Raw genomic sequence first — 20,461 nt, forward strand, 5'->3', positions numbered from 1 at the left:
TAGTATATGCATAATAAATGTATGTTTGGTTTTGTGTGTGTTACTAAAATTGTGCGGGGTGTTTTGAGTTTGTGTAGCTGTGAATTTGAGGAAAAGTTCATCTCTGCATGACAGATACTTGTTTACTAGCTTGCTAGTGTCTGTATTAGTGTGTTAAGGTTTGTGTGTTAAAGTGTGTGTATGTGTGTATTTAATGTATGACTGGTTGTGTGAAAATACTGTCACGGTGCACACATGCAGACGCCAGCATCGGAATTCCTGCACAAGTATGTAGTTTGTAGTGTGTGTGTGTGTGTGTGTGTGTGTGTGTGTGAGTGAGTGTGTGTGTGTGCCGCGGACCTTCCTTGTGTGTAACAACATCCCCAGTGAGTTGTGTGAAGCCTCCATCCCACCATGAAAGATAACTCGCTCCCTCTGCAGTCTAATGGCTGAGGACACACAGCAGCATCAGCAGCAAACACACACTGATACAAATCAGGCTCGTGTGTTCACTGTCTCACTACAGACTGAATGCTACCAGTGTTACTGTGCTGAAAAAAAAAAGCCACAGTAGAGTCTGACCTCCTGCAAGTGATCATCATTAACACCACCACAAGATTGTATATTTCTTAAAAAGCCACAAACCCAGTTTGATAAGGAGAACTGCACTTGAAAGGTGTTAATTGGGGGGGAAATGTTATTCTCTTAAAGTTATTCTAACACTTTTCAAAGGTTATACAGCTAAGATGTTAAGAAAAACAAAATCTATGCTGCTCTCTCACCTTTTACCATCTAAGCTCAGTTTTGAGGGCATTTTTATTATAATGCGCTCAAATCTCCTTTTAATTTGTATTGGTTCAAATTAAAATGTATTTTGAGGCAACATCTGTGTTACTAAGCTGGCTCAGTCAGTCAGTGTGTGTGTGTGTTTGTTTCCTTTGGATTTACAGTTGACATTTATGGTGTCATGGTAGTCGCGGGTTTTCATTTTAACAGACTTACTTGTGTTTGTGAATCTGCGCTCGGTTTTCGTTTCTGTTTTTCTCTCACATATGAAACAGAAAAAAAGTCTGACGAGCAAATTCATTATTCATCATTTAAAGCTCATTCATCCAAGAGTCATACGCATCTTTATTTAGACACGTACATCGTTATCTGTGCTTGAGTTTGACAGTGTGTGTGTCTGTGTGTGTGTGTGTGTGTGTGTGTGTGTGTGTGTGTGTGTGTGTATTTTCTGTGTTAACGATGTCTGGCTTCAGCTGCAGGTATCAGGAATAGAAATGTTGTCAGAGCTCAGGAGAAAAAGCTGCAGGCAAAATGTACACAAACACAAACAAACCCCATCTCTGTCCTGTGAAACCACGTATCTCCAACTTTCGCCGTAGCAAATTTTCATAATATAACAAAAGCCAGCCTTGTGCTAAGCATCGTTGTCACATATCGTTCAGATAATCCAGTTTGTTTTTGAAGGGTTTTAGTATCAAAAACATAGATATATAGATACAAAACATAGCATCAGATCCCATAGACCTTCAATTATGGTTAGAGCTCTTTGCTGAATGTCACACCCATGTCTCTATCCCACATGTACTGTCTGTATATTGACTCTAGTTATCCAATGCCCCCTTTATGTCAAGTAAGAGAGTGTCATCTACCCGCAGAGGTAAAGACTGACCCAGACATTATACAGGTTGTGAGTGTGTGTGTGTGTGTGTGTGTGTGTGTGTGTGTGTGTGTGTGTGTGTGTGTGTGTGTGTGTGTGTGTGTCTCAGCAGCGTGTGGCTGTTCTTCTTAATTGGTCGATTTGCAACCAAATGTATGGCTGCCTGGATTTTTGACACATGCTCACAGCAGACACACACAATCACATTCATAAATGCTCACACACACACATCAATGGATAGACAAACAAACACACACACAGATTCATAAATACCCTTATGACTCATGGATACACACACACACACACACACACACACACAGTTGTGCAGCGTAGGACTCTACTTTCTACGCAGCCTCTGCACCTCCAACCGGCTCTCATTAATACACACTCGACTGACAGCTCGCTGTTGCCATGGCGACCCCCCTACCTGTTGCCAAAGGGGCCTGGGAGTTTAGGGGCTTGTGAAACGCAGCTCAGAACTATCGCTGTTCTGCCGCGTGTCACCGAGCCGCCGGTGCTGCTGCAGGCACGCACAATGACCCACTTGGGAACTAAGAGCAGTTTCATTCATTTCAATGCGATTCAATCTGGCTCATTTCAGTGCAAAGCAATGCCCTGTTCTCTACGTTTTTTGTTAAAAAGGAGAGAGAAGCCTGATTCTAAGCAGGAGTAAAATAAGGCTTGCTTCATTATACGATGCTCTATTCTAATTCCTCTCTTCATTTCACTCCCCCTCTGTTCGCTGTTATTCATTCGAGGAAGATAAGATGAGACCAACTTGAGGAAATTGCGTTGCTTAATTCATCATTCCGAGCTGCTGTATTCTAATTAAATCACTGCATATTCTATTCTTGCTGTGCCATTCTTCATTCTTATACCGTTCTATTTTACATGTTAACAAAGGTTCGATACAGTGCTGGAAAACGCCTCTCTAGGCTAATTGTGTCACATCAGTTTTCTTTTTTCCTGCTGTAATGAACTGTTCGAGGAGGTTTAGAGAGTATACAGAAGCTGTACGGCCATTAAAGATGCATAACATGTTCCAGGTGAGCTCTATTACAAAAAAATCAATGAAAATCACAGCTGCTTCTTTGTTTTTATTCGCTGTGAAAGTGCAACATTGGTTCCAGGTTGCGTTAGTCTGCAGAACCTGTGCAACCTTCCAGCATTTTATGCAAAACATTAAAACTCCAAGCCACTATTTTTTTATGGCACTATATTTATCTTAATAAATAAATAAGCAGCTATTTTGTTAATCGTAAATATTTTTTTTAGGCAAGGATTGCAGGAATTCACCAGTTCCTGCTTCTTAAATGTGAATATGTTCTGCCTTTAATAGTCTTCTGCAGTATTAAACTGAATATATTTGGATTTTGGACTGTTGGCCGTATAAAACATGACATTGTAAGACGTCATTTTCATTTCTGGGAAATCGTGATGGGCATTAGTTGCAGCCATTATTTCCCCCATTCACTATTCTAGGTCAGCTCCAGTGTTTTAGCACATTAACTGATATCATTTATTCATGGCACCTTTATTATCTAGCTGTTTTAATGTTTTGTGTTTGCCCTTTACTTTCTATTGTGTCCCTTTTTATTCTCTGTTGACTGTCTCTCTGTGACCATGTTGGCCAGGACTGCCTTGGAAAAAGATACCCTGATAGAAAGAGACTATCCTGGTAATAAGATATATCAGTCATATACACAATGTTACACACAAACAGGGAGATGTTGGTTGGAAAAATTAGACATTAAATCACATCTGATCAATGTCTGTGATTCTTCTGATTCTTTTTTTATAACTCTGTACATACACCTGGAGTTCCACTGATACTCTAACAGACGTCTAATAACAACATGCCTGAATAGTTTGTGTGATCTTTAAGAGTATATTATACAAAGTGATCAGGTCTGTGAGATCATCAGCCTACTTGCTGCTACTATTGATCCATCAGCTAGAACACCTGGTGCTTATTAGCTGCTGATTTCCAAACTCTACCTCCTCCTCCTCCTCCTCCTCCTGACGATGATTTAAAGTAAAACTGAAAGCTTCAAATCGCCAACAGCTCTGTCATTATTTTCGGTAATTCAACTCTTACACAAAAAATGTTTTTTTGCTTTTCTGTGATTCACACTGTTTCACTTGGAACGAGTTATGAGCTAATAAGTTTTGCCTGCTTGCGGTTAAACAAACAAAACATTGCAACATTATTATAAAAGCCAGGTGCTGTGACTGTGTGAGTAATAGATTTTGAAAGTCACATAATGATATTTATTCCCACTTTATTTTCTCTTATTTTTTCCTCCTTCCCTCTCCTCTCTCGTTCGCTTTTGTTCTCTCTTTCTTTGGATGTCGTATGTAAAGTGCTAAATAAATCAAACTGAACTAAGAGTTGGCTTTCAGTAGTTTTAAATGGTCAGAGTTTGATTTGAGCCAATATGTTTCCATACTGGAACACAAAAACAAGACACTTTGCTTTTTTTTTGGCAGCTGTATATTCATCTGCATGGTAACAAAATGAAGTATAGAGTGGAGTATGGTTATCAGACCATCACAAATCACATCACAATATATCTACAATGCATGATAATACAGTTCTGGTTCTTCTTTTATGTGTTTATTGAAGCCTGGAACAAAACCAGGCTTTTCCTATTGTGCATCAGAGTTGCAACATTTCCTGGAAGTCAATGTCCAATGTGGAGCTTAAGCTAATGTGACATAAAACATTGTCGACCAGAGAGATTCACGTACACAATACAGACCAAGACTAACAGCTGCTTGGACCTCCAGCTGGAGCCTGTGTGTGATTTAACGTTAAATACTGTCACGGCACTTGGATTCAGACTATTCCACCTGGTCATTTTCTGTACTGACACACATGAAAACACACACAGAATGAACAAATTGTCTCTCGCTATAAATACAGAGAAGAACAGCATTGAATAAGACAGATAAACACACACTGCGAGGCCACAAAGACTAATGGAGCTGTTCGATTTATTGTGAGGGTTGTGAGCTGACAGAGTATAGTAGGGACGTGTGTGTGTGTGTGTGTGTGTGTGTGTGTGTGTGTGTGTGTGTGTGTGTGTGTGTGTGTGTGTGTGTGTGTGTGTGTGTGTGTGTGTGTGTGTGTGGGAGGGCAGATGGCCTTCAGCAGGTCATTAATACCAACTACACCATCCTGCAGTGACCACTTAACCCTCCTCTTCACACTAAAACCTGGTGTGAGACAGATGAGGGAAACGCTGCAGCTCTACTTCTGTGATAGATGCTGGAAACTGGCTGTAACTCCTCTGTGTACAAGAAGACTCACAGTATGTAACAACAAAAATATAATAAATTAGAGTTAGATGGCAGTAAGTATCTAATCTAAATGTGAGCGAAGCATTATGCAAGTATAAATCTGTGCTTAAAAAGGTCAGATTGGACTTTGGAAGCAACTTCAAAGAGTTGGCACCGTGTTAGCCTTCCTAAGATGCTTTTTTCACCTTCCTCATCCATTTTTATCACACGTGAAGGGGAAAATTTCAAACTTTAACACTTTTTTTTGCAATATGACCAACACAAAGACCAAATTTGAACTAAATGATGCATGCGTGTTACAATATGTCATATTTTAGGCTCATATTCTAACAAGTCTTTGGCATACATGAGCCCAGTGGGAAAACAGCCCTCTTACCTTGCATCGTTCTATTATCCACTTAAACAGGACCATATGTACTGTATGTGGCAAATGATATTATCTGTATCAACATTATGTTATTTCTCTTGTGACTTCGGTGTCATTGTGGATTTATGGTGGAAATGTTTCACTTTTTAACCTCTTCGCTGAGGACCCTGGGAGTGATAGAACTGGGCCGGGCTCTGGACTGGATCTGGACCACTCAAGAGAGGCTTTCACAGAGCTTACGACTGACTGGCTGTGGAGGGGCTGTAAATCACTGGAGTGCTGGATAGTTGAAGGCATGATGTGGACGTACTGTATGTGTGAACAGCTGATATATAGAGTGTGTGTGTGAGAGGTTTGGAGATAATGTTATCAAAAGTGTTTTTCTGTATCTTTAATGAGTCGCAGGAGTTTAACTTTTTTTTGTTGTAATCATTTTCCAAAAGACTTGTCTCATCCTCTTCAACTTCAGTTTCCCACATATTTCACATGATTTAAGAGAAGGTATGTTGTTCTATCACGTTTGGCCAAGTCAGTTTCTGAACACTGTTATTCTTGAAAACTTCATGGTTTGACTCAAACTTCTGTCTTGTGAGAATTTGGCAAAAAAGCAAATTGAGGCTATGATTAATAAAACTGCCTTTCCTATGACTGTTTTTTTCCTTTTTTTCTGGGGGGAATATGATTGTTGAACATTGTGGCAAATGCACCACATAACAAAAAAAAAAAGTGCCAGAAATAAAAGCGACATTACCAGCATCTGTTTTTCCCCCCAAGTATTTTCACAACAGATCATTTAATGTAATGTGCTTTTGAAGATTACAACTCCCAAATGAATATTGTGTCTGTATATTCATCCGGCATCATTTATCACGTAGACTTTTACACAACTCAGTGTGATGCCAGCGCCTGTTTGATTCCTGCCATGGTCGCCCCCCCGCTACCCCTCCATGGTGAAAAACAAATGGCCCCATGATAGTTTGTGGAGCTACATGAAAGCATCCTCCACACATCACATAGCGCACAGAATGTATCCCATTTGTTTACCCTTTCATGTGTTTCTATACACAAGTGCACGCTCCTACCTGTTCCTGTCTCTCCAGCCAGCGGTCCACCATCGGGTGATTGGCGCTGAGCGATGAGCGTGCCGTCTCTCTCTGAAACTCTCTCTGATTGGCCCACGTCCCCGCATCCCGCGGCAGACTGCGGTAAGTATCTGTACCTTTACCCTGCAGGGAGATAGACACAAAGGTTATATTAGTAGGTATATTGGTATCGGCATATATGCTGTCCGATATGCACAGATGTTTTTTACGTTATATAGGCTTCATTTTATGTATATTTGATCCTGTTTCTTAATTAATGTTATGTTTGACATATACGTACATATGTTTTTTTGTTGTAAGTGTCTATAGGAATCTCTAATTAGAAGTTTACTGTTTCAGTGCATTAACGTCGTGTTTGATAACCACATTGTAAATTGTATGTGCATTATATATATATATATATATATATATATATATATATACACGATTATCGGCCTATAAATTGATATCGGAATTTGTTTATTCCCTAATATCATTATCAGCATCTGCCCCAAAAATCCAGTATCGGTCATGCCCTACTTTGTTGTGTCTTAACATTTAAGTAAGTACATTTATGAAGTGTTGGAAAAAAATGGCAAGGGTACAACTTTAATCATGTGAATAATAAGCTTGGTAATAATAAGCTGAAAGTCATGAAGTTAATACATAAAGTAAAAGCTCAGGATTACAGGAAAAGCTTCAATTTGTGCCACATGTAGCTGGATGAATACTGCTCCCCATTAAAATATGCACTTGGATCTAATAAAGTATAGTTCATTTTTGTAACAGTGCTTTGTTGGCAAGCAGTGATCTTTCCCTCCTTGATGCCTTGTTGCTAGGGCTCCTACCTTCCTCTCCAGGCTGTTGGTGCCAGACGAATGGCGTACTTTCAGGAAGCCGGCGGTGGTGGACCAGCGGGTCGGGTTCTTCCTCGATGGCGGCTCTTCCGTTTGGACCGTCGACTCACCGCTGACAAAAGGTCCGTTGATGGTGAGCAGGGCGGGGTCGCTGCTTCGCCGGACATGGAGGGGCATATCTGAGAGAAAAGAATAACAACACGGGGGTTAAGGCAATATTTTAGACTTCTTGAGTTCACTAAACTTTTAAACTTTGAAAAAATACTGGAAAAAAGACTTTATTTGTTCTTTTATTTGTGCCTCATTACTCATCAAACCCCCTGCTGTCGTGGAAAAGACTGCAGAAATTGATATAATGTTGACAAATCATTGATATATGCTGGAATAAATGTCATTGATCATATAATGTTGGCTAATAAAGACAATTAATCATCTGGATTTCATTAGCATCCCATTGTTGAGTAATCAGATTTAACAGTGAAAGTCTAATCGGGCAGTTCGAGTTTCTACTTTACTGTCAGTGTTGTAAAACATAGCAGCAGGCAGTGTGGGAACAACAATATGAGGAAAAGCCTGTTGAGAAACACCAGCCTAAGTGGACGTTTTCCATTAAAACTCTTTACTGTGTTTAATAGTTTCTGTGCGTGGGTGCGTGGAAGTGGGCCAAAGTCCAAATAACCTCAACAGGGGCAACGTGCACAAAAACACCACAGTGCTTGTTCAGGAGGCATGATGTTGTGACATTGAACAATTCCCAATTTCAGACCTCTCCAAAAATCCCACAAGTAGATTTAATAGGCTAAAATAAGAGGCACCCAGCGGACCACACAAGAGAGACGGAGTATAAACGAAACACTAAAATTGTTTAAAATGCCGAAGCGTCTTCTTAAGATGACAATGCCAAGTGTCAGTTTCCCATGTTCTCTTCCAGCCACTACACATCATTAGATGCACAGGAAGTACTGTGAAGGCCGTCTCTCCACACTGAAGAGTGTGTGTCTGAGTCAACAGTTTTTCTGTTCTTTTGTGTTAGTGTGTATTGTGAGAAGAAAAAGTGTACGACAAGATTAAGTGTGTCCATCTGCTTGTGCGTGACTGTTTGTATCTTCTCATTGATAAACTCGTGAGTATGTAGGTCAAGTTTTGTGTCTCTAAAAGCTTAATACTTGTGTTTAAATGTGTGTGTATTTTGTGTGTGATGGGGCTCTATATGTGGGGTAAACTATAAGTGTGCGTGTGTGTGACCCATTATTCAAATGTGTGTTAGTGATGTCTGTATTTTTATCAGTGGACATGTGTTTGTGTTGGGAAATATCTGAGCCAACACTGACCGGATTCACTGGGAATCTCACAGTGTGTGTGTGTGTGTGTTTGTGTGTGTGTACTCGTGTACTTGGCTGACTGGTGCTGTTGGGTCAATCGCAGCGTGGGACATAAACTGCCGCAAGTTGTGGGAGGCAGCGACGCTCTGGGAGGTGGAGTTCAGGGAGGTGGGGGGGGGGGAGAGTGTAGCCTTTCCTGACAGCTCCCAACAACACCTCCATGACTACATCTCCCAGAGGGCATTGGAGAGCAGGAACTCGCCTCTTCTTCAGCTGAACTACACTAACATGTGCTGGCCCCCCAATCCAACACCATATGCTACTATAAGTACACACTAGGGCTGATCTTGCAATCATAATTTGATTTACGATATTAGAAGGAATAATATTTACATCATTATTCTAATTCTCATTGAAAAACATGACAATTACTGTAGGCCATATTGTGATTTTGATGAAATTTTGATTAATTGCTTGGCCTTAGAATAAACTGACATATACACTTTTATGCCATGGCAGTGGAAAACACTAGTTTCTGATTGGCTGGCAGATGTCTATTAACATTGTGTAAGAGTTTGTGGAGTTACATACATATCTACCCTTCTATTTTTCTATAGCAAATTCCATCAATTTGTGGTTATTAGTGCTTGTAAATATGATTATCATTAGCTGTAAGGGATTTGCTATTTAAAAAAAAAAAGTGTTATTAGTTGTTTTAAAACAGACATTTGAGCCATAATGAAGTGGGTTTGAAAAGGTTTGAAAAACAAAAGCACGCCCATGTACACTGCTTACTAATCGTCCTGTATAATATAAGTATTTTTACATTATACTGTTATACTTGTGAACAAGAAGTGTGGAAACCACAAAACGTGTATTCTTTAAATTAAACCATTAACCATGGTTCTGTGATGTTTACATGATAAGTTATTAAATATTAAACAATTGTAGGCAAAGTCAGGTAGAAAAAGGCTCAAAAGCAGAAAGAGGTACATTAAATAAACTGGTAATAGGAATCAGTTAAAGGGTAACTTTCCACACATAAAGATCAATTTCCTCGCCATGGTTAGCAGTCTGTGACTCAGTCTTTGAAAACATCTTCAATGACTCTGGAGGAGCTTTTTTGAAGTCTGAGAAAATAACTTCTGAAGATGCCACAGAGATGTCATCATCTTGTCACAGTTGGACATGCAGTCTGAAAGCCTGCATAACAAGCTGGTGGTTTGGAATTTGAAAGACACACACCAGACAGCGTGTGTCTAACAAGATGCTACTGAGTTGCATCATGGGAGACTGACGATAAAATCAAAGCTTTTTTGGAGTTTGACGCTTTCTGTGGACTTAAAGTCAAACCAGCCCGACTTCTTTTTTGCTTTGATTTACACAATTTGTACCCCCATCTAATCTGACCAAAGACAAAGAAGTAAACCTTAAACTGTGAGAGAATGATCCCTCTCCTTAGTCTGATATTTTATATATCACGACACCCTGCTGTGTCTTATTGCTTAACTTGGATGTCAACAAAAATACAACATAGGAGCAGCACTGCCAACAGCAAAAACTAAGATATGCAATAACTTTTTGTTTTTAAGTTGGTTCCTGGAGCTTTCACACCCCCTCACCTTGTCACACCTTGTCTATCACTGTGGTGCATTGCATTGTGGGAGAATACTGTCCATTAACAGCACAGTCAAAAATGTACTTTACTGATATATCAAAACCCAGACAGAAAGTAATGGTATGGGGAAAGCTAAGACTAGCCTGTATAATAATAATAATAATAATAATAATAATAATAATAATAATAATAATAATAATAATAATAATAATAATAATAATAATAATACTAGATCAAATTACTTCCATACTGTTTGTTCTTGTTTCCAGTTTATCTTGAGGAATGAAAAACTATACTAACATCTTAAGGCAACAGTTAGCTGAAACAGTCTATCCCACATATGATTGTGAAAAGCAGCAGTATAACATTAACAGGACACAAACTGCTGCTCTTTTAAGGATTATTAGGGATATATAATGTATGGTCCATGAATTAAAAAAATAAAATCATTTTACAGTATTTGCTACATTTAAGAGATAAAAGAATAAATTCTTAACTTCAAATGTGATTTTTTTTCTTCCTTCTCCGCCACAGTTGTTACTGCACTTTGGAAATGAACTTTTCAAATTGGCATCTGCAAGCCTCACATGTTCACAACGACGGCGCGTTACTTTAATCAGCATTTTCAATTCTGCAGACGTTTCGAGTTTGACAAAGCCAAGAAACTAACATCAATCCAATTGTACATTTCAATAGAGCTCTCCGTCTAATAAGCTTAATCACTTTTCTTTTGAGTTTGTGGGCTGAACAAGAAAACTGGCAAGGACCCACAGAGTCCGGCGCTTCTCATCTCGTCCAACATAAATCAGTGATTGAAAGCTATTCTCATTAGGCACTCATAAAAAAAAAGGAAAAAAATTAAAAAAAGAAAGAATTAATCAAATTCCTTCTCTCCCATGTCAGACATTTCTCTTAAAACCTATTAAAATTCAGCTGATGAGATTCAGTGTCGTCAATTAAGCAGGGTTAGAATTTATTATAGAGACTGTTAAATTGGACGTAACTGACAGGTGTGATTATGCTTCAGATTTCCATTTCTAACTGCAAAGTCACATTCAGCCTTTCATCCAGAAATCCAATTAGGACTGGAGTGACCTCTTCATGCTCTCTGTTTGTGTGTGTCAGCCAGTGTGTGTGTGAGAAAGTGAGAGTTTTTGGTGGCTGATATGTCAATCAGTGCCAGTTCACTGGTCATCAGTGGATCAAGTTAACCACTAATCTTTAGACTAGTGTGATGTTTAATTAGCACTAAAAAAATAAAGATGGTAATTTAAAAATAGTGTGTTTTTAAGCTTTATACCTTGTTCATTGGAGTGTGTGTTTGTGGAGATTCCTTTCAGTGTGTACAGAAGACGAAACAAATTCTTCAATTCTAAATTTATAAGTTCAGAGAATTACATTTTAGAATAATCAAAAACGAACCAACTTAGCAATAACAATAAAAATCAAAACAATTTTCAAAAGCCTACATGACATAACATTTTATTTTAGTTCATGAAATGTATGATTACTACCATTAGAGGTGGGGGAAAAAAATTGATACAGCACAGTATCGCAATATTTTGCATGACAGTCTTATATCAATACATGGACGCCAAGTATCAATCTTTTATTATAGAAATTGCGAATGAAAATTGAAGTTTTTGTTTTTTTCTTTTCTTTGGGGACATAATTTGCAGGTGAAGAAAGGTAATGAATTGCAGCATATCGCAATATATTTAAAATCGCAATAATATCGTATCGTGACACAAGTATCGTGATAATATCGTATCTCGGAGCCTCTGGTGATAATTACCATGCTATCCAACAGCTTTACAAGCAGTAGAGAGTTTTTTTACCCTGAGTTTTGCCTCACAGGCTGCCCTAACTCTCTGATTGGTAGAATTTGTTATGGCTGGAAATACATGCTGACACTGTCAAGAACGGACTAAAAACTGCGACCTCGTTTTCTTTGATTTACAGCTGACAATATCCATTTTGTAAATGTCCATATTCTCCTAAAAACAATCGATAATTGATCTTCAGTCAAGGTTAAAGGACAGTGCTCTCTGTAGTAACAACGCTAATTTAACTTTATTGATCTCCAAGTATCATGTTTCTGTCAATAAAAGTACATTTTAAGCAGAGTTGGTGCTATAATAATCCAGAAAAGGCATTTCAATTATTTTATTAAACTATCATTACTATGGGAAGCATGATAACCTTAAACTGAAGTATATTTAGTCAAAAGAAAACAGCCTTTATCGTTAAATTTACAATTTGTAGGAAAATAAGGACTTTTACTTTTCTCTTTAATATATATCTTACATTTCATTTTTTTATCAATTTAATCCATTTGGCCCCACATCAGTACGGGACGGGTGCATTAACAGAAGACAGGCAACAAGAACAATACAAAAGGACAGTCAGTGAGTTTGACTCTGTGTACATTTTTGTGCTTGTTTGCTTGATTCAAATTGACAAATTACCTCCAGGAGTCAGTTTCCCGTCCGAACTCGCAGTAATTACAGTAGAGAAAGCGACTCGGCCGGTAAAACTGCAGAGGTAGACGGACCCAGCGTCACATTTGATTTAGGAGGCGGCGAATAGAACCAATTAGCCACTTTGGCCGGGGATCAAACGGCTATCTCTGCCTGGAAAAAGAGCCCTCCTGTCCAATTAACAGAATTTATGGACGGGGTTAAGGTACCGCTTGGCTGTGATAAGGTAATTTGTTGGGTTTGCTGTATACTGCTGTGGTTGCTGACATTTGACACTAATGAAGAAGACAGAAATGTGATCAAAGAGCGATTGACTCAATTAATAATGTTAATTAAATGTTTTAGGTGCCTCATCGCATCTGTAGATGTTTGTCGCTTTGTTCAAATAATGCATTCATCTACTCATGACCATATTATTCATCTATAGTCCATCCAGGCACATTAAACCCTATATTTCCTTCTAATGTTGTGACTTACTGGTGCGCAGGGCAGAAGGCGTGACCTCGATCTCGCTGGCTGTCTGATAGGGTTGGAAGGCCGAGGCTCCACTGCCAGCGCTGAGGTCTGCAGCAAACAGGTCGGGGCTCTGGGTGCCTGTGGAGCTGGCGCTGGTGCCATCACCTCCATGATGGGGCTCCTGTTCATCGTACACCGCTATCAACTGGTGGAGAGAGAGACAGAGAGAGCAGAGGAGACAGTATAAATGATTGGATTGAAAGAATACGGCTGGCTGCATTATGTTTGATAAGAATACAGATGGTGAAAAGCCGACCGCTGAGTGCTTTTAGAAAAACAAACAAAGATCAGATTGGATTTGTGGAAAATGTTTTGTTGGAGTCCAAATCAAATCTTAAACTCCAAAACAATACAGACACTGAGGTAATCTGGAATTACAAGAAAAAAACTGTCTCAAAGACAAAGAAAGGGACAAAGACAGAGATAGATAGGTGGAAGAACAGAGAGTTGAAGCACTGCAGGTTAAGTATGATAAAAATGTTGAATTTTAATACAGCACCTCAAAAATAATGAGGCGATTTATGGAAAAGGAGTGAAAGAAAAAAAAGAGTAAAGGAGAGTATGAGAGGTAAAGTATTGCTTTATTGTTGAAACTGTTGCATTAAAACCCCAAAAGGTTAAGCGGAACGTGTTGAAATGATAACCGTGTGTTACATAAGCTGCTCTCTTAACATGGAAGAGAGCAGCCCAAATAAAAGTGGTTTAAACACAAGTGTCAGTGTGTAAATGCAGTTAGTTTTCTTTAGCTGTGAAAAATAGATTTTTTTCTCCACTGGATCAAATTCCATCAATGGAAAGTGGAGCGAGAGGAAAGTCAACTCTTTAAATGGAAGCTACCAGGCAACTGATGACGATTCTTAAAACAGTAATAGATCAGACCTTAAGATTACTAAATATCCCACAGACACACTGTACACCCAACACATAAAAACTATATCTTTTTTTAAAATCTAACAGTTAGACTAAGATTAGAGTCACTTCACTCGGTAACGCCTGAAGCCCCGTGCATGACTACACCAAAACTGAAATGAACATTTAGCTACAGTAGCACATCTTGCTTATTTATTCTCAACTCCTATCTAACTTCACACACTTTCATTTACTCCAGGTTCTGTGTTTGAGTTCAGTGACGGAAATAAGCTTAACTTTTTCAGAGTTTGCTATTATCTTAAAAGTTGAAAGGATCACTCGAGCACATTGGTGTTCCTGCTTCTTCAACTTTATGTGAATAATATTATTATTCTGCATTATTTAAGCTGAACATGCAGATTAATTGAGGAAAAATATTACATTTGGGAAAGACAGCGGATGAAAATGATTGTAAACTCTACGAGAGAGGTGGATGTACGTTTTTTTTTAAATACTTTCCCTTGTCACGTGATCAGTCTAACTTCTATTCAATCAATCATAACAATGATGAAAAACAATTGTAATCTTAAGCATGAGAAGAAACTGGATCATAAGGCAAATGAGAATAATTCTAACACCACACACTGTATGATTTTCTTCCCAGCCGTCAACACTAAATCAAGAGGATGCCTCACTCATAATTCAAATCATGTATAATATATTCAGAGATCTTAACATTGGTGCACAGACAGGCAACACATGGTGGTCCTTTCCTGCTCAAATGGATGAGGACCACACAAACAGTCCAAAGGAATATGGAGATTATTTAGAGCCTCCATATTTTATGTTATGACACTGAGGCGCTCATTACATCCGATCATAACCGCTCTTCACTTGAAATGCCTCCACATATTCCCTCCACATATTTACCTTCAAAAGCTCATCTCTCCCTCTAACATCTGATTAATTCCAGTCTCTACTGAGTCCCTTTTATTAGATTAAAGATGAGATTCACGCTGCGACTCTCCGCGGGCCCGCAGCTGGCTTCAGTTAGCCAAAGAGCAAAAAGAAGAAAAAGAAATCCATACCACATTTGCAAATTCGCAGGATGTGATCAAACTGTCCCTCGAGGTGAGAAATGATGTAGAAGCTTGACTGAGATAACGTCACAGCTTGAAGGTCTAACTCCTGAACCCGAAAACATCTCACCCGCATTTAAAGCTAACAGGGATGTTTTACAGCTCAAACATCTTCCGAGACAGCTCGGCGGTTCATCTGGGTTTATTTTCTCTGAAAACCTCGAAAGAAAACTTGACCATACACCCCTTGGCAAGATACAGCTGATCAAAAACAGACTCAGGCTTAATATCTTATTTGTGGAGAATATGGAGGAGATAAAAAAAGATATATATTCTATGTGAAAACAGAAACTCAAATGTTCTGTTTTCTGTGGCAGCTTTGAAGATCACAGAAATGATGTGCTCCACGTCAATGTTCATCCATTTCATTTTTGTTGGTGAGACACTGACTGTGATCTTTGGAGTAGAGCTAGAGGTACTGACAACCACTTATTTCTTGAAGGAGTTCACATTCATAAAGCAAGATATTCAATAAAAACATGCCGGTTGGACATCTTTATTCCTGAAGGTTGGACATACTGTCTGTGAATCTATGAACATAGATGATATTCACAGTGAGATGGGATGGAGTTAGCAGCGTTCCAAAAAACTGTTTTTACAGTTTTTAATTTGACAATTTTTAAAAATGTTTTACTTATACTTAGTCAGAACCATGAATCCCCTTGTTTTCTCACTATTAGATATTATGCATAGGCCTTCTACTGTCATATCTTCTTCCTGTAACATTTTGCAAGATTCATTCAAGAGCATGTGCATTGTGTTTTTACCAAGGGGTGAATGCAATATTTTGTTGTGTGTAAATTATTGTTGTGATTGAAAAAGCTGGTGCTGTTTTGTTCATATGTTGTTTGTCTACTGTAACTGTGGAGGCTTTTATGCAAACAGTATTGAGTCCAAGACAAATTTCCCTACAGGGACAATAAAGTATATTGTATCATAAGACATCACATCATTACTGTACCTTTAATTTCTACCATAACGTGACTATACTTTTTTTTGTAGATTTCCATGCACCATGAAATGTAAAAAAAGGCAGTCACATGTATTATTAACTACATTAGCAGCTAAAATAAGCTTTAAAAGTGATTTTTTGGTGCTGATCATGTGAGGAAGCCTCAAGGGGAAACTCATTCTTCTACTTCACTAATTTATAAGTTATGTAAAACTGAGCAAATACATGAAATTGAGGTGAGTGTAAGAACTTCTATTGGTGTAATCGTCCTACTTAATGAATTATAATGGGATTTGATTCTTAGCAAAATACTATAATCTATTAACTCATAAGCATAGAAAAAAACTATGAGATATGCCACCCAGCTTGGTTTTTTAACATTCAGGTAACACTGTGAGACTTTCACTTATCAATAAAATACAACTTCTAAAGCAACAATCTAAATATAAACACACTACTATATACACAAATATATGGCGGCCACATATAATAAGCGCGGAATCACACATACACACACAAACACATGCACACACAATTACATTCAGACACCCACAAGATCCATTAAAACACAGACACACTCACACCATTGAAATCCAACGACCAGTTTTCCAGCACATTAAACGTTCATTTCAGCCACATTTAGCCTGAGAGCTGTGGAGTTTTATAGTGTGCTGGACAGGCTCCCTGGTGAGGGGAACAGGCTCTCGAGGGCACACAGACACACACACACACACACACACACACACACGCAAAAAACACACATTAACAGACCTCAGGACTTATTTTTCCCATTAGCCCCTTTACATAAATGTGCACACATTTACTTCAAATTAGAGCTTGTGTCAGCCTGAGGCTAATATGTACAACCAAGTAATGGGGGTAATGAAGGTCAGAGGGCAGGAGGGGAGAGTGTGGGTGTGTGTATGTGAAAAATGTATGAGGAGAGTTTTGAAGAGTGAATAAAGAAGCAGGAGAGAGAAGCGAGAAGGAGAAGAGTGAGAAGTTAAACAGATTGGAGCAGATGTGTGTGTGTACTCGAGTGTGTATTTCTGTGAGACGCGTGGGAGAGCGCGACTGGTTGTGTGTTGCTCCGTGCGTGATTGTGTGTTTTAAGTTGCACCGTATCTATATAAAACTTTCTGTGTGTGACTGTCAGAGCAGAGGGTTCCTCCGCTCTTCCCTCATTAAAGCTCAGCTCAGCCGGAACAGCAGAGTCAGCAAACCCTCCCTCCCCTCCCCTCCCCTCCCCTCCCCTCCCCTCCCTCCGGCCCGCTCCCTGAGGATACCACAGAAGAAGAACCCCCCCCAACCCCGTGTGCTTTTACAGCCCATGTGGTTGTGATTACTTCGGGGCTGCGATGTGCTCTGTAAAACATGTACAGGACTCCTAATACCAGGCAACCTGAAATTACTAGAAGGTATATGATCACTGGTAATTGTCAACACCATAATAAAAGCACAGTGGTTAATGCAAATCCTAACATACAAGTGTAGAAAATATACTTCCACATACTTTTCATAATGCACAGATCTCTGATATTAATGCTATTCTGGACAACTGCTTAACAGTTTTTGCAGATATTTATTGATATTTCTGACTGTTTGTCCACTAGGAAAAAAAGGCACTTTTGCCAAAAGGGATTTCACAAGTTTCATATCATCCAATTATTTCCAACTGTAAAATGTGGCTGAAATGATTTGCATTACATTGTTGTTTTGTTTCTTTTTGCATCCAATATACCAATTATTAATGTAGGAGATGACTTGTGTACTGTGTGTTCGATGCAGATGAGTGAATAGATGAAATGAAGAATTTTTAATTTAAAAAAATGGTTGCTTGGAGAAAACTGCTAAAAGACAACTGCTACAAGAGTGATGGCCTTCTCTAAAATTGAAAAAAAAACTTTAGATGCTATACTGCACATGTGCAACTGTCAGGGACTTGTCTTGTTTGCTTTTTGGGAGACAAAAAGCATAATGAACCACCAATGAGTATAACCTTTCTTCCATTTAACTGCCACACAAAGTTAAGCAGTAGTTTTCTGATGTGTAAAGATATAAAATGTATGTTAATTATAAAGGCTACGATGATGAAAACACATCATATTTATTGGACAACCCCTCTTTTACCATTATTGTACTTAAAAAAACACAACATTTAAATCAGACATACATCAAAAACTTCATATTTTACAATTGTGCAACTTGCATCTACAATGTAATCATTAAAATCCATTTAAAATAGCTGCATGAAAAGCTCTTCCTCCTGTCACATTACAACATACAAGAGCCTTTAGGATGGTGGTAGCATGAATGTTATGATTGGAAGGTTGCTGGTTTTAATTTCCGTAGCAAGCGGTATATTGCTAGTAAAATAAATTCTGAGCAAAAGCTGAAACAGAGGTGATGATCATATAAATCTGAGAAACAGATGGAGAAATCCATTAAGTTTAAGTTCATTTCCAAGTTCTTAATTGGTTTGGCTTGACACTAGAAATACTATAAAAATGCTAATCTTTGGAGTCTTTGGTGGCAACGTGAGCTGTGCCAAATTGAGTTTGTCTTCGAGTTTAGAAAACGGAAAAACACTTCTTTTTTTTAATGCTTCTGACTGTCATGTAACCTCTGCTGGATTCATATGAAATCATTTGCCAATTCTACAGTGTCCATGTTAAATGAAGAACGGCTTGAGTCAATCATGTTCATGCAAATATGAAAAAAAAAAAACATGAATGACAGGTAAACAAACCAAACATCAGTTTTAGTATGTGTTTGCCTTGTCTAATCAATGTAAGTGAACATGAGTAAACATCAGAGGGCACCGCTGTGACTGACAGTCGCTCCTTCTGGACTTCAGCTTTTTCTGTTGCATGTTTTGTTGAGTGAAGTGTCTCTGGGCTACGATACAGCCTCAAGTCAAACCTAATTGCTTGGGTTTGTTGACAAGCACGGCCTGACCCTGCCACGGGAGAACTGCCACCACCCATCATCACACACACACACACACACACATATACACACACACACACTCAGAAATAGGTGACATCCAATCAGCAGGATTGGTTTTCCCTCTGGAAAGCAGAGGAAGTCTACACAGAAATGAGGTGTTGATTGGGCTGTGAAACTGTGTCAATAAAAAGCCAGAAGGTTTAAACAATTCAGAATGAATATAACCTTTGCGTTCATGACTTACAACTTAACCTTTCACAGTGCATAATCAGCGCCGTAACAAGAATTTCCTTAATTGATTTGCTTATAATTTATAGATCTAATTTTAGATAAATGAACTAATCATTGGGGACATATTAACCATAATATCTAATGATCACATCTTCCCAGAGCTTAAAATTATACTGTCAAACATGTGCTGTGCAAAGTGTGTAATAGGGGTGTGACCAGCTGTTATTCTCATTATAGATTAACCTGCTGATTATTTTCTCTATAAAACAATGGAAAATCTAAAATATTTCAAATCATCACATTTCAGAAACTGCAACCAGCAAATGTTTTCATTTTTTGCTTAATAATCGTCAAAATATTTGCTGATAAATTTTCTGTGGATCAGCTAATAAATAAGTTAGAAGCTCAAGTGTGTATGTGTGCAAAACTCTCAATTTTCTGTTGTGGTCCCAGTAATAGTTGTTGTTGAGTGTACAACATGACAGGGTTACGCTATGTTTGAGACAAAAAACGCTTATAAATTCATATTTTCTACTCATGGGATGCTTGATTTGAGAGAAAATGTATTTTAATTCTAATTATATGTTAACTCTCTCTGTTCTTTTATCTCTTTCCATCTGTGAATGTCTCTTGTTTTTTTCTAAGATTCACTCTGCATTGACTGTTTTTGTCAGAGTGAGTTATTTGGGGTACTTTAACTGTGCGCTCTCCCTCATGCCCTGCGGCGCACTGAGAGCTATTTTCTCTACCACCCTGCCATGTTTGTCCCAGCTTCGGATGCTGCAGCACAACCCCAGGTGCACCGTCGGGTGAGCTGCCGACATCATCTCGAAGAGTGACATGACACCTGGGTCGCGGATCTCACGAGCCAGGTCAGCCCAGCAACGCCTCCCGACAGTCGCGCAATCGCGGCGTGGGAGTCCAGGTGTAGACCGAGGTAGGGCGTCTGCAGGGCGCTCTAAGCATGCAATAAATTTGGAATGAACTGCAGTGTAAACGCCCCCTTAGGACTTAACACAAACTATTTTTGAAGGAGTAACGGCCAGTGGAGAACCTCCAATACTCCGCTGGCCAACCAATGGTGTAACTTCATACAGTCTTGTCAGTGACAGACACACTGCATAGGCCTGGTTTTGGTGTTGAGGTCCAGCCCA

The 20,461-nt window shown here is 38.8% G+C and overlaps 1 protein-coding gene across 5 annotated transcripts in view; it reads right to left on the reverse strand.

The window, feature by feature from the left end:
* The window catches only part of LOC133990255 (partitioning defective 3 homolog), a 260,186-nt gene that overhangs the window by 144,035 nt on the left and 95,690 nt on the right, over nucleotides 1-20,461 (reverse strand). For all 5 annotated transcript variants that reach the window (XM_062428507.1, XM_062428506.1, XM_062428503.1 and 2 more), the window contains exons 3-5: nucleotides 13,149-13,332; nucleotides 7,243-7,430; nucleotides 6,395-6,538 (exon numbers count right to left, since the gene is read on the reverse strand). In XM_062428507.1, the coding sequence (XP_062284491.1) occupies nucleotides 6,395-6,538; nucleotides 7,243-7,430; nucleotides 13,149-13,332 (516 nt within the window). The remainder of the gene's footprint in view (nucleotides 1-6,394; nucleotides 6,539-7,242; nucleotides 7,431-13,148; nucleotides 13,333-20,461) is intronic.

This window comes from Scomber scombrus, chromosome 11, assembly GCF_963691925.1.
Source record: "Scomber scombrus chromosome 11, fScoSco1.1, whole genome shotgun sequence".
Taxonomy (NCBI): Eukaryota; Metazoa; Chordata; class Actinopteri; order Scombriformes; family Scombridae; genus Scomber; species Scomber scombrus.